Raw genomic sequence first — 18,778 nt, 5'->3', positions numbered from 1 at the left:
CTGTTTGGTCCTTCTACCCGGTATCAGAAAGAGGTTATTTGGGCCCACCAGGTCAACTTATTTGGGCACCTATCCTTCACCAACTCCTAGGAGGCAGACCATAGTACACTTCCAATTTGGTTGTCTTCTGCTGGTCCAAAGGATTGCTTGGTACCATGCTGTGCCAATCTCTTCTTGAGATCAATAGGGATCTTGGTGGTTGCACCCCAACTAATAAATATAGTATAAAGATCTATAGATAAAACCACCAGTGAAAGAGATTTGGGGACAGTACAATTAATTTCACAAACCAATGTCAGGCAGCTGCTGCCAAGGCAAAGTATCTCATGGGTTACATAAAGAGAGGCATTGATGTTCTCCATAGGAATATATCTCATACTTACCAACTTTTCTATAGGGAGACCAAACCCTCTGGTGGCCACGCCCCAGTCTTTGAAGCCGCACCCCATATGGCGACATGGCACACCCTTTGTATGGCATGGCCATGACTAGGGACAACCTCTATGTCTAGAGCAAGGAGGATTCGCCATAGGGGGGATAGCAGAGATTGTGGACCCGCAACCAGCATGTCCCGCCGACAGTACTGACGAGACACAGCTCCATGTGTCTGTGCCAGCACACAAGTTCCTCATCCTCCTCCAACACCACCTCCACCTTCACCATATAGATCACAGCCACTGATAGTAATAACAGGGTTTATTGTATGGTCCGGATTCATCTTACAAGAGAAATAGTAAAAAAACATCTTGTCATTCATGCTGGACACAGACAGCAGGGGCCCCTTCACAATAACAATCTGAGGGCCCCTAATTGTGCTCAGAGCTTTTCCTTCAGGCCATCTCCTATCTAGTGCAGTCCATCATGGTGTGACAGATCTTCTGGTCTTCTGGTGAGTCTCATCTTGTTTAGGAGCCCCAGGTCCTGATATTCAGTGGTTGTTACTGCAGTCACAGTTCTCCATAGTTCTGTGGTCGACCACAATAATTATAGTCTTAGGTTACTGACACGTTACTTGTCTTATCTCCGGCTGCTTCTTGTAGCTTTTCTGTAGGTCCAGAACTGAGTGTTCTCCTTATTATACAAAGGGGTCACCAATGAGAATTCCAACTCATCTATAACCACAAACACATTGTAAGATGAGAAAACAAAGGAAAACTGTGCTATACCCATAACTCCTATCATACTGTCCCCTGTATACAAGAATATAACTGCTATAATACTACTCCTATGTACAAGAATATAACTACTATAATACTGCTCCTATGTACAAGAATATAACTACTATAATACTACTCCTATGTACAAGAATATAACTACTATAATACTACCTCCTATGTACAAGAATATAACTACAATAACACTACTCCTATGTACAAGAATATAACTGCTATAATACTGCTCCTATGTACAAGAATATAACTACTATAATACTGCTCCTATGTACAAGAATATAAGTACTATAATACTACTCCTATGTACAAGAATATAAGTACTATAATACTACTCCTATGTACAAGAATATAACTACTATAATACTGCTCCTATGTACAAGAATATAACTACTATAATACTACTCGTATGTACAAGAATATAACTACTATAATACTACCTCCTATGTACAAGAATATAACTACTATAATACTACCTCCTATGTACAAGAATATAACTACTATAATACTGCTCCTATGTACAAGAATATAACTACTATAATACTACTCGTATGTACAAGAATATAACTACTATAATACTACTCCTATGTACAAGAATATAAGTACTATAATACTACTCCTATGTACAAGAATATAAGTACTATAATACTGCTCCTATGTACAAGAATATAACTACTATAATACTGCTCCTATGTACAAGAATATAACTACTATAATACTGCTCCTATGTACAAGAATATAACTACAATAACACTACTCCTATGTACAAGAATATAACTGCTATAATACTGCTCCTATGTACAAGAATATAACTACTATAATACTACTCCTATGTACAAGAATATAACTACTATAATACTACTCCTATGTACAAGAATATAACTGCTATAATACTGCTCCTATGTACAAGAATATAACTACTATAATACTACCTCCTATGTACAAGAATATAACTACAATAACACTACTCCTATGTACAAGAATATAACTGCTATAATACTGCTCCTATGTACAAGAATATAACTACTATAATACTACTCCTATGTACAAGAATATAACTACTATAATACTACTCCTATGTACAAGAATATAAGTACTATAATACTACTCCTATGTACAAGAATATAAGTACTATAATACTGCTCCTATGTACAAGAATATAACTACTATAATACTGCTCCTATGTACAAGAATATAACTACTATAATACTACCTCCTATGTACAAGAATATAACTACTATAATACTGCTCCTATGTACAAGAATATAACTACTATAATACTACCTCCTATGTACAAGAATGTAACTACTATAATACTACCTCCTATGTACAAGAATATAACTACTATAATACTGCTCCTATGTACAAGAATATAACTACTATAATACTGCTCCTATGTACAAGAATATAACTACTATAATACTACTCCTATGTACAAGAATATAACTACTATAATACTACCTCCTATGTACAAGAATATAACTACTATAATACTGCTCCTATGTACAAGAATATAACTACTATAATACTACCTCCTATGTACAAGAATGTAACTACTATAATACTACCTCCTATGTACAAGAATATAACTACTATAATACTACTCCTATGTACAAGAATATAACTACTATAATACTACTCCTATGTACAAGAATATAACTACTATAATACTACCTCCTATGTACAAGAATATAACTACTATAATACTACTCCTATGTACAAGAATATAACTACTATAATACTACCTCCTATGTACAAGAATGTAACTACTATAATACTACCTCCTATGTACAAGAATATAACTACTATAATACTGCTCCTATGTACAAGAATATAACTACTATAATACTACCTCCTATGTACAAGAATGTAACTACTATAATACTACCTCCTATGTACAAGAATATAACTACTATAATACTACTCCTATGTACAAGAATATAACTACTATAATACTGCTCCTATGTACAAGAATATAACTACTATAATACTGCTCCTATATACAAGAATATATCTACTATAATACTACTCCTATGTACAAGAATATAACTACTATAATACTACTCCTATGTACAAGAATATAACTACTATAATACTACTCCTATGTACAAGAATATAACTGCTATAATACTACCTCCTATGTACAAGAATATAAATACTATAATACTACCTCCTATGTACAAGAATATAACTACTATAATACTACTCCTATGTACAAGAATATAACTACTATAATACTACTCCTATGTACAAGAATATAACTACTATAATACTGCTCCTATGTACAAGAATATAACTACTATAATACTGCTCCTATGTACAAGAATATAACTACTATAATACTGCTCCTATGTACAAGAATATAACTACTATAATACTACCTCCTATGTACAAGAATGTAACTACTATAATACTACCTCCTATGTATAAGAATATAACTACTATAATACTACTCCTATGTACAAGAATATAACTACTATAATACTACTCCTATGTACAAGAATATAACTACTATAATACTACCTCCTATGTACAAGAATATAACTACTATAATACTACTCCTATGTACAAGAATATAACTGCTATAATACTACCTCCTATGTACAAGAATATAACTACTATAATACTACTCCTATGTACAAGAATATAACTACTATAATACTGCTCCTATGTACAAGAATATAACTACTATAATACTGCTCCTATGTACAAGAATATAACTACTATAATACTACTCCTATGTACAAGAATATAACTACTATAATACTACCTCCTATGTACAAGAATATAACTACTATAATACTGCTCCTATGTACAAGAATATAACTACTATAATACTACCTCCTATGTACAAGAATGTAACTACTATAATACTACCTCCTATGTACAAGAATATAACTACTATAATACTACTCCTATGTACAAGAATATAACTACTATAATACTACTCCTATGTACAAGAATATAACTACTATAATACTACCTCCTATGTACAAGAATATAACTACTATAATACTACTCCTATGTACAAGAATATAACTACTATAATACTACCTCCTATGTACAAGAATGTAACTACTATAATACTACCTCCTATGTACAAGAATATAACTACTATAATACTGCTCCTATGTACAAGAATATAACTACTATAATACTACCTCCTATGTACAAGAATGTAACTACTATAATACTACCTCCTATGTACAAGAATATAACTACTATAATACTACTCCTATGTACAAGAATATAACTACTATAATACTGCTCCTATGTACAAGAATATAACTACTATAATACTGCTCCTATATACAAGAATATATCTACTATAATACTACTCCTATGTACAAGAATATAACTACTATAATACTACTCCTATGTACAAGAATATAACTACTATAATACTACTCCTATGTACAAGAATATAACTACTATAATACTACCTCCTATGTACAAGAATATAACTACTATAATACTACCTCCTATGTACAAGAATATAACTACTATAATACTACCTCCTATGTACAAGAATATAAATACTATAATACTACCTCCTATGTACAAGAATATAACTACTATAATACTACTCCTATGTACAAGAATATAACTACTATAATACTACTCCTATGTACAAGAATATAACTACTATAATACTGCTCCTATGTACAAGAATATAACTACTATAATACTGCTCCTATGTACAAGAATATAACTACTATAATACTGCTCCTATGTACAAGAATATAACTACTATAATACTACTCCTATGTACAAGAATATAACTACTATAATACTACTGCTATGTACAAGAATATAACTACTATAATAGTACCTCCTATGTACAAGAATATATCTACTATAATACTACTCCTATGTACAAGAATATAACTACTATAATACTACCTCCTATATACAAGAATATAACTACTATAATACTACTCCTATGTACAAGAATATAACTACTATAATACTACCTCCTATATACAAGAATATAACTACTATAATACTACTCCTATGTACAAGAATATAACTACTATAATACTACTCCTATATACAAGAATATAACTACTATAATACTGCTCTTATGTACAAGAATATAACTACTATAATACTACCTCCTATATACAAGAATATAACTACTATAATACTATCTCCTATGTACAAGAATATAACTACTATAATACTACCTCCTATGTACAAGAATATAACTACTATAATACTGCTCCTATGTACAAGAATATAACTACTATAATACTACCTCCTATGTACAAGAATATAACTACTATAATACTGCTCTTATGTACAAGAATATAACTACTATAATACTACCTCCTATGTACAAGAATATAACTACTATAATACTACTCCTATGTACAAGAATATAACTACTATAATACTACCTCCTATGTACAAGAATGTAACTACTATAATACTACCTCCTATGTACAAGAATATAACTACTATAATACTGCTCCTATGTACAAGAATATAACTACTATAATACTACCTCCTATGTACAAGAATATAACTACATAATACTACTCCTATGTACAAGAATATAACTACTATAATACTGCTCCTATATACAAGAATATAACTACTATAATACTGCTCCTATGTACAAGAATATAACTACTATAATACTGCTCCTATATACAAGAATATAACTACTATAATACTGCTCCTATGTACAAGAATATAACTACTATAATACTGCTCCTATGTACAAGAATATAACTACTATAATACTACTCCTATGTACAAGAATATAACTACTATAATACTGCTCCTATGTACAAGAATATAACTACTATAATACTACTCCTATGTACAAGAATATAACTACTATAATACTGCTCCTATGTACAAGAATATAACTACTATAATACTACTCCTATGTACAAGAATATAACTACTATAATACTACCTCCTATGTACAAGAATATAACTACTATAATACTACCTCCTATGTACAAGAATATAACTACAATAACACTACTCCTATGTACAAGAATATAACTGCTATAATACTGCTCCTATGTACAAGAATATAACTACTATAATACTGCTCCTATGTACAAGAATATAAGTACTATAATACTACTCCTATGTAGAAGAATATAAGTACTATAATACTACTCCTATGTACAAGAATATAACTACTATAATACTGCTCCTATGTACAAGAATATAACTACTATAATACTACTCGTATGTACAAGAATATAACTACTATAATACTACCTCCTATGTACAAGAATATAACTACTATAATACTACCTCCTATGTACAAGAATATAACTACTATAATACTGCTCCTATGTACAAGAATATAACTACTATAATACTACTCGTATGTACAAGAATATAACTACTATAATACTACCTCCTATGTACAAGAATATAACTACAATAACACTACTCCTATGTACAAGAATATAACTGCTATAATACTGCTCCTATGTACAAGAATATAACTACTATAATACTACTCCTATGTACAAGAATATAACTACTATAATACTACTCCTATGTACAAGAATATAAGTACTATAATACTACTCCTATGTACAAGAATATAAGTACTATAATACTGCTCCTATGTACAAGAATATAACTACTATAATACTGCTCCTATGTACAAGAATATAACTACTATAATACTACCTCCTATGTACAAGAATATAACTACTATAATACTGCTCCTATGTACAAGAATATAACTACTATAATACTACCTCCTATGTACAAGAATGTAACTACTATAATACTACCTCCTATGTACAAGAATATAACTACTATAATACTGCTCCTATGTACAAGAATATAACTACTATAATACTGCTCCTATGTACAAGAATATAACTACTATAATACTACTCCTATGTACAAGAATATAACTACTATAATACTACCTCCTATGTACAAGAATATAACTACTATAATACTGCTCCTATGTACAAGAATATAACTACTATAATACTACCTCCTATGTACAAGAATGTAACTACTATAATACTACCTCCTATGTACAAGAATATAACTACTATAATACTACTCCTATGTACAAGAATATAACTACTATATTACTACTCCTATGTACAAGAATATAACTACTATAATACTACCTCCTATGTACAAGAATATAACTACTATAATACTACTCCTATGTACAAGAATATAACTACTATAATACTACCTCCTATGTACAAGAATGTAACTACTATAATACTACCTCCTATGTACAAGAATATAACTACTATAATACTGCTCCTATGTACAAGAATATAACTACTATAATACTACCTCCTATGTACAAGAATGTAACTACTATAATACTACCTCCTATGTACAAGAATATAACTACTATAATACTACTCCTATGTACAAGAATATAACTACTATAATACTGCTCCTATGTACAAGAATATAACTACTATAATACTGCTCCTATATACAAGAATATATCTACTATAATACTACTCCTATGTACAAGAATATAACTACTATAATACTACTCCTATGTACAAGAATATAACTACTATAATACTACTCCTATGTACAAGAATATAACTGCTATAATACTACCTCCTATGTACAAGAATATAACTACTATAATACTACTCCTATGTACAAGAATATAACTACTATAATACTACCTCCTATGTACAAGAATATAACTACTATAATACTACCTCCTATGTACAAGAATATAACTACTATAATACTACCTCCTATGTACAAGAATATAAATACTATAATACTACCTCCTATGTACAAGAATATAACTACTATAATACTACTCCTATGTACAAGAATATAACTACTATAATACTACTCCTATGTACAAGAATATAACTACTATAATACTGCTCCTATGTACAAGAATATAACTACTATAATACTGCTCCTATGTACAAGAATATAACTACTATAATACTGCTCCTATGTACAAGAATATAACTACTATAATACTACTCCTATGTACAAGAATATAACTACTATAATACTACTGCTATGTACAAGAATATAACTACTATAATAGTACCTCCTATGTACAAGAATATAACTACTATAATACTACTCCTATGTACAAGAATATAACTACTATAATACTACCTCCTATATACAAGAATATAACTACTATAATACTACTCCTATGTACAAGAATATAACTACTATAATACTACCTCCTATATACAAGAATATAACTACTATAATACTACTCCTATGTACAAGAATATAACTACTATAATACTACTCCTATATACAAGAATATAACTACTATAATACTGCTCTTATGTACAAGAATATAACTACTATAATACTACCTCCTATATACAAGAATATAACTACTATAATACTATCTCCTATGTACAAGAATATAACTACTATAATACTACCTCCTATGTACAAGAATATAACTACTATAATACTGCTCCTATGTACAAGAATATAACTACTATAATACTACCTCCTATGTACAAGAATATAACTACTATAATACTGCTCTTATGTACAAGAATATAACTACTATAATACTACCTCCTATGTACAAGAATATAACTACTATAATACTACTCCTATGTACAAGAATATAACTACTATAATACTACCTCCTATGTACAAGAATGTAACTACTATAATACTACCTCCTATGTACAAGAATATAACTACTATAATACTGCTCCTATGTACAAGAATATAACTACTATAATACTACCTCCTATGTACAAGAATATAACTACATAATACTACTCCTATGTACAAGAATATAACTACTATAATACTGCTCCTATATACAAGAATATAACTACTATAATACTGCTCCTATGTACAAGAATATAACTACTATAATACTGCTCCTATATACAAGAATATAACTACTATAATACTGCTCCTATGTACAAGAATATAACTACTATAATACTGCTCCTATGTACAAGAATATAACTACTATAATACTGCTCCTATATACAAGAATATAACTACTATAATACTACTCCTATGTACAAGAATATAACTACTATAATACTGCTCCTATGTACAAGAATATAACTACTTTAATACTACTCCTATGTACAAGAATATAACTACTATAATACTGCTCCTATGTACAAGAATATAACTACTATAATACTACTCCTATGTACAAGAATATAACTACTATAATACTACCTCCTATATACAAGAATATAACTACTATAATACTACCTCCTATGTACAAGAATATAACTACTATAATACTACCTCCTATGTACAAGAATATAACTACTATAATACTACCTCCTATGTACAAGAATATAACTACTATAATACTACCTCCTATGTACAAGAATATAACTACTATAATACTACTCCTATGTACAAGAATATAACTACTATAATACTACTCCTATGTACAAGAATATAACTACTATAATACTACCTCCTATGTACAAGAATATAACTACTATAATACTACTCCTATGTACAAGAATATAACTACTATAATACTACTCCTATATACAAGAATATAACTACTATAATACTACCTCCTATGTACAAGAATATAACTACTATAATACTGCTCCTATGTACAAGAATATAACTACTATAATACTGCTCCTATATACAAGAATATAACTACTATAATACTACTCCTATGTACAAGAATATAACTACTATAATACTGCTCCTATGTACAAGAATATAACTACTTTAATACTACTCCTATGTACAAGAATATAACTACTATAATACTGCTCCTATGTACAAGAATATAACTACTATAATACTACTCCTATGTACAAGAATATAACTACTATAATACTACCTCCTATATACAAGAATATAACTACTATAATACTACCTCCTATGTACAAGAATATAACTACTATAATACTACCTCCTATGTACAAGAATATAACTACTATAATACTACCTCCTATGTACAAGAATATAACTACTATAATACTACCTCCTATGTACAAGAATATAACTACTATAATACTACTCCTATGTACAAGAATATAACTACTATAATACTACTCCTATGTACAAGAATATAACTACTATAATACTACCTCCTATGTACAAGAATATAACTACTATAATACTACTCCTATGTACAAGAATATAACTACTATAATACTACTCCTATATACAAGAATATAACTACTATAATACTACCTCCTATGTACAAGAATATAACTACTATAATACTGCTCCTATGTACAAGAATATAACTACTATAATACTGCTCCTATATACAAGAATATAACTACTATAATACTACTCCTATGTACAAGAATATAACTACTATAATACTGCTCCTATGTACAAGAATATAACTACTTTAATACTACTCCTATGTACAAGAATATAACTACTATAATACTGCTCCTATGTACAAGAATATAACTACTATAATACTACTCCTATGTACAAGAATATAACTACTATAATACTACCTCCTATATACAAGAATATAACTACTATAATACTACCTCCTATGTACAAGAATATAACTACTATAATACTACCTCCTATGTACAAGAATATAACTACTATAATACTACTCCTATGTACAAGAATATAACTACTATAATACTACCTCCTATGTACAAGAATATAACTACTATAATACTACCTCCTATGTACAAGAATATAACTACTATAATACTACCTCCTATGTACAAGAATATAACTACTATAATACTGCCCATAATACTGTCATTATCTTACTTTTGTCCGTCAGTCTCTTTGCACTGTATTGCTATCGCCATCAGTCTTTTGCGGTATATCCACTATTCGTCGCCGTCTCTGCAGCACTGACAGCAGCTCGTCATTTCCCTTGTTTTTGCAGCTTATGCGGCGGCGGCTTGCTTTCCTTGCCGGCTTCTTCATGGTGTTCTATAGAAAGAGCAGGCTGCAGATATAAACACTCCGCGCTCCATCTACTTCCAGAGCTGTATTCAGAATTCTGCTGATTTGCTGTTAATGGGGTAAATTCTAGCTGAAATCTACACCAGCTCCCGGCAGAGACAGACTTGGGTTTTCTTGTACAGAGACTGCCAAAAGACTTGTTAAATTTTTAACCCTTAAGGACCCAGCCATTTTCTGAGTTGTAGGAGGGCTTATTTTTTAATTTAGTTCTTAACGGCACCCTTTAATGTTCTAATGTCAGGGAGGCAGAAAAAAAGACATATTCATTTGGAAAAAAAATTGCAATTTTCGGTGATTTCATGGAAAAAAAAAGTTTGAAAGTTTGAAAATAGCAAAAAAAAAAAAAAAAGAAAAATTTCAAAAATTTCTCCATGTGACATCTGAAACTTGTCCATTTATGTTTGTTTTTTTGTGGGGCTAGATTTAGTCTTCATTGCCACCGTGTTGAGGAAAGTTAGTTGCTATAAAAAAAAAAATTTCAAAATTTTTGGTGAAAAATAGAAAATCAGCGATTTGGTCATTTAGATTTACTTTCCTGCTACGCCGTTCGTGGCGAATGGGATGAATATTTTTGGATTCCGGTGATGTTTACTGTGTCGATTTTTATTATTTTTATGTGTATTCTGGGTAATGGAGGGGGGTTTAAATTTTTTGTTTTTTAATTTTATAATTTAAAAATTTATTTTTTTTAAAAAACAAGGCCTCCTTGGGGTCTCGTGTCTGTGATCATTAGATCCCATAGATACAATTAGATAAAATCTCCCCATCACAATATTCTCACCATCAGGATTCCTTGGAGCTCGCTGATCACGCTCTTACGTTTTTCGGTCCTCGCTGTCTGATCCTGGTGAAAGCATAAAAAAAATTAAAAAATTGTAAAAAAAAAAATCTGTAATCTAGTGCACAGATGAACCCTTGAGGAAACCCTTTCTGGAAATGAAATCTGCAGCATTTGAACAGTGACCCGGATTGCGCCTTGCTACCAATGGCGGACAGCTTTCCCATGGTTTGCAGCACAAAAATGCACTGGAATCTGCATGAAAGATCCGTCATGTGAATTCAGCCTTATAGACTGACTGCTCTCGATAAGATGACTGACCACCCTATATAAGAATACTGTATCTGCCAGCAGGATTGTCGCCATGTTTACCGCAGAAGAGGCCATTGTCTGGCGCACTAGGCCGCACTATTACCCATCATCCATGACACTAATTATAGCGATTACAGGAGAGGAGACAAAGCTGCGCATGAACCTTCCTGTCACTCCGCGCCGGCCGCAGTATCACTCCGCTCCTAATTCTCTCCATCATTTCTCTCACTGCATCCGCTCTGATATTAGAGTCACCTGAGACACAAAGACTTCATATTAGTGACATAGAGGATGGCTCCTTATACACCCTGCACAGACCCCCTGACATCACACACTGCACAGACCCCTGACACCGCACTGCACAGACCCCCTGACATCACACACTGCACAGACCCCTGACATCACACCCTGCACAGACCCCCTGACATCACACACTGCACAGACCCCTGACACCGCACTGCACAGACCCCCTGACATCACACACTGCACAGACCCCTGACATCACACCCTGCACAGACCCCCTGACATCACACACTGTACAGACCCCTGACATCACACACTGCACAGACCCCTGACATCACACACTGCACAGACCCCTGACATCACACACTGTACAGACCCCTGACATCACACACTGCACAGACCCCTGACATCACACATTGCACAGACCCCTGACATCACACACTGCACAGACCCCTGACATCACACACTGCACAGACCCCTGACATCACACACTGCACAGACCCCCTGACATCACATACTGCACAGACCCCATGACATCACACTGCACAGACTCTCTAACATCACACACTGCACAGACCCCCTGACACCGCACTGCACAGACCCCCTGACATCACACACTGCACAGACCCCCTGACATCACACACTGCACAGACCCCCTGACATCACACACTGCACAGACCCCTGACATCACACACTGCACAGACCCCCTGACATCACACCCTGCACAGACCCCTGACATCACACACTGCACAGACCCCTGACATCACACACTGCACAGACCCCTGACATGACACACTATACAGAACCCCTGACATCACATACTGCACAGACCCCCTGACATCACACACTGCACAGACCCCTGACATCACACACTGCACAGACCCCCTGACATCACACACTGTACAGACCCCATGACATCACACCCTGCACAGACCCCCTAACATCACACCCTGCACAGAACCCCTGACATCACACACTGTACAGACCCCTGACATCACACTGCACAGACCCCCTGACATCACACCCTGCACAGAACCACTGACATCACACACTGTACAGACCCCCTGACATCACACACTGACCCCCGACATCACACTACACAGACCCCCTGACATCACACACTGCACAGACCCCCTGACATCACACCCTGCACAGACCCCATGACATCACACCCTGCACAGACCCCCTAACATCACACCCTGCACAGAACCCCTGACATCACACACTGCACAGACCCCCTGACAACACACACTGCACAGACCCCTGACATCACACACTGCACAGACCCCCTGACATCACACACTGCACAGACCCCTGACATCACACACTGCACAGACCCCCTGACATCACACCCTGCACAGACCCCTGACATCACACACTGCACAGACCCCTGACATCACACACTGCACAGACCCCTGACATGACACACTATACAGAACCCCTGACATCACATACTGCACAGACCCCCTGACATCACACACTGCACAGACCCCTGACCTCACACACTGCACAGACCCCCTGACATCACACACTGTACAGACCCCCTGACATCACACACTGACCCCCGACATCACACTACACAGACCCCCTGACATCACACACTGCACAGACCCCCTGACATCACACACTGTACAGACCCCATGACATCACACCCTGCACAGACCCCCTAACATCACACCCTGCACAGAACCCCTGACATCACACACTGTACAGACCCCCTGACATCACACACTGCACAGACCCCCTGACATCACACCCTGCACAGAACCCCTGACATCACACACTGTACAGACCCCATGACATCACACCCTGCACAGACCCCCTAACATCACACCCTGCACAGAACCCCTGACATCACACACTGTACAGACCCCCTGACATCACACACTGCACAGACCCCCTGACACCGCACTGCACAGACCCCCTGACATCACACACTGCACAGACCCCCTGACATCACACACTGCACAGACCCCTGACATCACACACTGCACAGACCCCCTGACATCACACCCTGCACAGACCCCTGACAGCACACACTGCACAGACCCCTGACATCACACACTGCACAGACCCCTGACATGACACACTATACAGAACCCCTGACATCACATACTGCACAGACCCCCTGACATCACACACTGCACAGACCCCTGACATCACACACTGCACAGACCCCCTGACATCACACACTGTACAGACCCCATGACATCACACCCTGCACAGACCCCCTAACATCACACCCTGCACAGAACCCCTGACATCACACACTGTACAGACCCCTGACATCACACTGCACAGACCCCCTGACATCACACCCTGCACAGAACCCCTGACATCACACACTGTACAGACCCCCTGACATCACACACTGACCCCCGACATCACACTACACAGACCCCCTGACATCACACACTGCACAGACCCCCTGACATCACACCCTGCACAGAACCCCTGACATCACACACTGTACAGACCCCCTGACATCACACACTGACCCCCGACATCACACTACACAGACCCCCTGACATCACACACTGCACAGACCCCCTGACATCACACCCTGCACAGACCCCATGACATCACACCCTGCACAGACCCCCTAACATCACACCCTGCACAGAACCCCTGACATCACACACTGCACAGACCCCTGACATCACACACTGCACAGACCCCCTGACAACACACACTGCACAGACCCCTGACATCACACACTGCACAGACCCCCTGACATCACACACTGCACAGACCCCTGACATCACACACTGCACAGAACCCCTGACATCACACACTGCACAGACCCCTGACATCACACACTGCACAGACCCCCTAACATCACACCCTGCACAGAACCCCTGACATCACACACTGCACAGACCCCCTAACATCACACCCTGCACAGACCCCCTAACATCACACCCTGCACAGAACCCCTGACATCACACACTGCACAGACCCCTGACATCACACACTGCACAGACCCCCTGACAACACACACTGCACAGACCCCCTGACATCACACCCTGCACAGACCCCTGACATCACACACTGCACAGACCCCTGACATCACACACTGCACAGACCCCTGACATCACACACTGCACAGACCCCCTGACAACACACACTGCACAGACCCCTGACATCACACACTGCACAGACCCCCTGACATCACACACTGCACAGACCCCCTGACATCACACACTGTACAGACCCCCTGACATCACACACTGACCCCCGACATCACACTACACAGACCCCCTGACATCACACACTGCACAGACCCCCTGACATCACACACTGTACAGACCCCATGACATCACACCCTGCACAGACCCCCTAACATCACACCCTGCACAGAACCCCTGACATCACACACTGTACAGACCCCCTGACATCACACACTGCACAGACCCCCTGACATCACACCCTGCACAGAACCCCTGACATCACACACTGTACAGACCCCATGACATCACACCCTGCACAGACCCCCTAACATCACACCCTGCACAGAACCCCTGACATCACACACTGTACAGACCCCCTGACATCACACACTGCACAGACCCCCTGACACCGCACTGCACAGACCCCCTGACATCACACACTGCACAGACCCCCTGACATCACACACTGCACAGACCCCTGACATCACACACTGCACAGACCCCCTGACATCACACCCTGCACAGACCCCTGACATCACACACTGCACAGACCCCTGACATCACACACTGCACAGACCCCTGACATGACACACTATACAGAACCCCTGACATCACATACTGCACAGACCCCCTGACATCACACACTGCACAGACCCCTGACATCACACACTGCACAGACCCCCTGACATCACACACTGTACAGACCCCATGACATCACACCCTGCACAGACCCCCTAACATCACACCCTGCACAGAACCCCTGACATCACACACTGTACAGACCCCTGACATCACACTGCACAGACCCCCTGACATCACACCCTGCACAGAACCCCTGACATCACACACTGTACAGACCCCCTGACATCACACACTGACCCCCGACATCACACTACACAGACCCCCTGACATCACACACTGCACAGACCCCCTGACATCACACCCTGCACAGACCCCATGACATCACACCCTGCACAGACCCCCTAACATCACACCCTGCACAGAACCCCTGACATCACACACTGCACAGACCCCCTGACAACACACACTGCACAGACCCCTGACATCACACACTGCACAGACCCCCTGACATCACACACTGCACAGACCCCTGACATCACACACTGCACAGACCCCCTGACATCACACCCTGCACAGACCCCTGACATCACACACTGCACAGACCCCTGACATCACACACTGCACAGACCCCTGACATGACACACTATACAGAACCCCTGACATCACATACTGCACAGACCCCCTGACATCACACACTGCACAGACCCCTGACATCACACACTGCACAGACCCCCTGACATCACACACTGTACAGACCCCCTGACATCACACACTGACCCCCGACATCACACTACACAGACCCCCTGACATCACACACTGCACAGACCCCCTGACATCACACACTGTACAGACCCCATGACATCACACCCTGCACAGACCCCCTAACATCACACCCTGCACAGAACCCCTGACATCACACACTGTACAGACCCCCTGACATCACACACTGCACAGACCCCCTGACATCACACCCTGCACAGAACCCCTGACATCACACACTGTACAGACCCCCTGACATCACACACTGACCCCCGACATCACACTACACAGACCCCCTGACATCACACACTGCACAGACCCCCTGACATCACACCCTGCACAGACCCCATGACATCACACCCTGCACAGACCCCCTAACATCACACCCTGCACAGAACCCCTGACATCACACACTGCACAGACCCCCTGACAACACACACTGCACAGACCCCTGACATCACACCCTGCACAGACCCCATGACATCACACCCTGCACAGAACCCCTGACATCACACCCTGCACAGAACCCCTGACATCACACACTGCACAGACCCCTGACATCACACTGCATAGACCCCCTGACCATCACACTGCACAGACCCCTGACACTGCACTGCATAGACCCCCTGACATCACACCCTGCACAGACCCCCTAACATCACACCCTGCACAGAACCCCTGACATCACACACTGCACAGACCCCTGACATCACACTGCATAGACCCCCTGACCATCACACTGCACAGACCCCTGACACTGCACTGCATAGACCCCCTGACATCACACCCTGCACAGACCCCCTAACATCACACACTGCACAGACCCCTGACACTGCACTGCATAGACCCCCTGACATCACACACTACACAGACCCCTGACATCACACACTGCACATTCCATGTGACACCCTGCCTCACTTACTGACCACCATGTCCAATCCTCTGAAACAATCCTGACTTACCTGCTGTCACTGGCGACTCCTCTGACTCACGTAGGCCTCGTCTCTGCTTAATTAATGCCAAGGGGCTGGAAAAAAAAGAACAGACCAGCAATGAGGCCCCACCACACTCATGTTCTGTAATATTCAAGATGGCAAATGTGAGGGCTTCACACAGAAGATGTATACACCTCATGTGGAGCCTATATAATACCCCAGAGGTCTCTAGACTATATGAGACCCCACTGACCACTCCCAATATCAGCATATTAGAGGCTCACTCTTCAGAAGTCTTGAAAATGGGACATGGTGGTGGAGGTGGTGGTGGAGGTGGAGGCGGTGGAGGAGGTAGTGATACGACAGGTGGTGCCACCACAGATACGTCTTCTGATGTCCTCTTTGTGTGCAGTTCTTCTTCCAGGGATTTAACTGCAAGAAAATACATGACTATGTGAGACAGGTCTGATGTACATGGTCACTTGTGAGTGCGGCGTAGCCATGGGGTGTGGAGATTTGTGAGGAACATCTTTATCTTGGACACTGGTGGGACTAGGTCGAGCTTTATGAAGATCAGATTAGAAGACCACACGTCCCCATACCTTTTTCTTCTAGCAGTGTGCACTTCTCCTTCATCACCTTCAGTTCTTCCTCTAGTTGACTTTTTTCCGTGTTTACTACGTTCACGTTTTCCTGGACGGTGAGAAGATCCTCTTGTGTTGGTCTTTCCAATAACTGCAACTCTAAGGACTTAATCTGTAAAAATAAAGATGGTCACCAGAAGATCATGTTCTTCCAAATACCCAAATTTGAGGGTACTGTGGTCTTTCCTAGGATTTGTAATGTGAAATCTGTGGGGTCCAAGGAACCTCAGGCTGACATTGCTTAGATACACTGTAGGAT

At 38.7% G+C, this 18,778-nt stretch overlaps 1 protein-coding gene across 1 annotated transcript in view; it reads right to left on the bottom strand.

Annotated features, from left to right (window-relative positions):
- Positions 1–699: 699 nt before the first annotated feature.
- LOC142196624 (shootin-1-like) overlaps positions 700–18,778 on the bottom strand; it is a 38,588-nt gene continuing 20,509 nt past the window's right edge. Inside the window, exons 10-16 of the mRNA XM_075266605.1 lie at positions 18,478–18,631; positions 18,160–18,307; positions 17,903–17,967; positions 12,350–12,441; positions 11,878–11,940; positions 10,896–11,063; positions 700–1,112 (exon numbers count right to left, since the gene is read on the bottom strand). Coding sequence (XP_075122706.1) covers positions 10,905–11,063; positions 11,878–11,940; positions 12,350–12,441; positions 17,903–17,967; positions 18,160–18,307; positions 18,478–18,631 — 681 coding nt within the window. The 3' untranslated portion in view covers positions 700–1,112; positions 10,896–10,904. The remainder of the gene's footprint in view (positions 1,113–10,895; positions 11,064–11,877; positions 11,941–12,349; positions 12,442–17,902; positions 17,968–18,159; positions 18,308–18,477; positions 18,632–18,778) is intronic.

The sequence above is a fragment of the Leptodactylus fuscus genome, chromosome 1, assembly GCF_031893055.1.
Source record: "Leptodactylus fuscus isolate aLepFus1 chromosome 1, aLepFus1.hap2, whole genome shotgun sequence".
NCBI lineage: Eukaryota > Metazoa > Chordata > Amphibia > Anura > Leptodactylidae > Leptodactylus > Leptodactylus fuscus.
The sequence above is the reverse complement of the archived record's forward strand: the minus strand, read 5'-3'. Positions and strand labels throughout refer to the sequence as shown.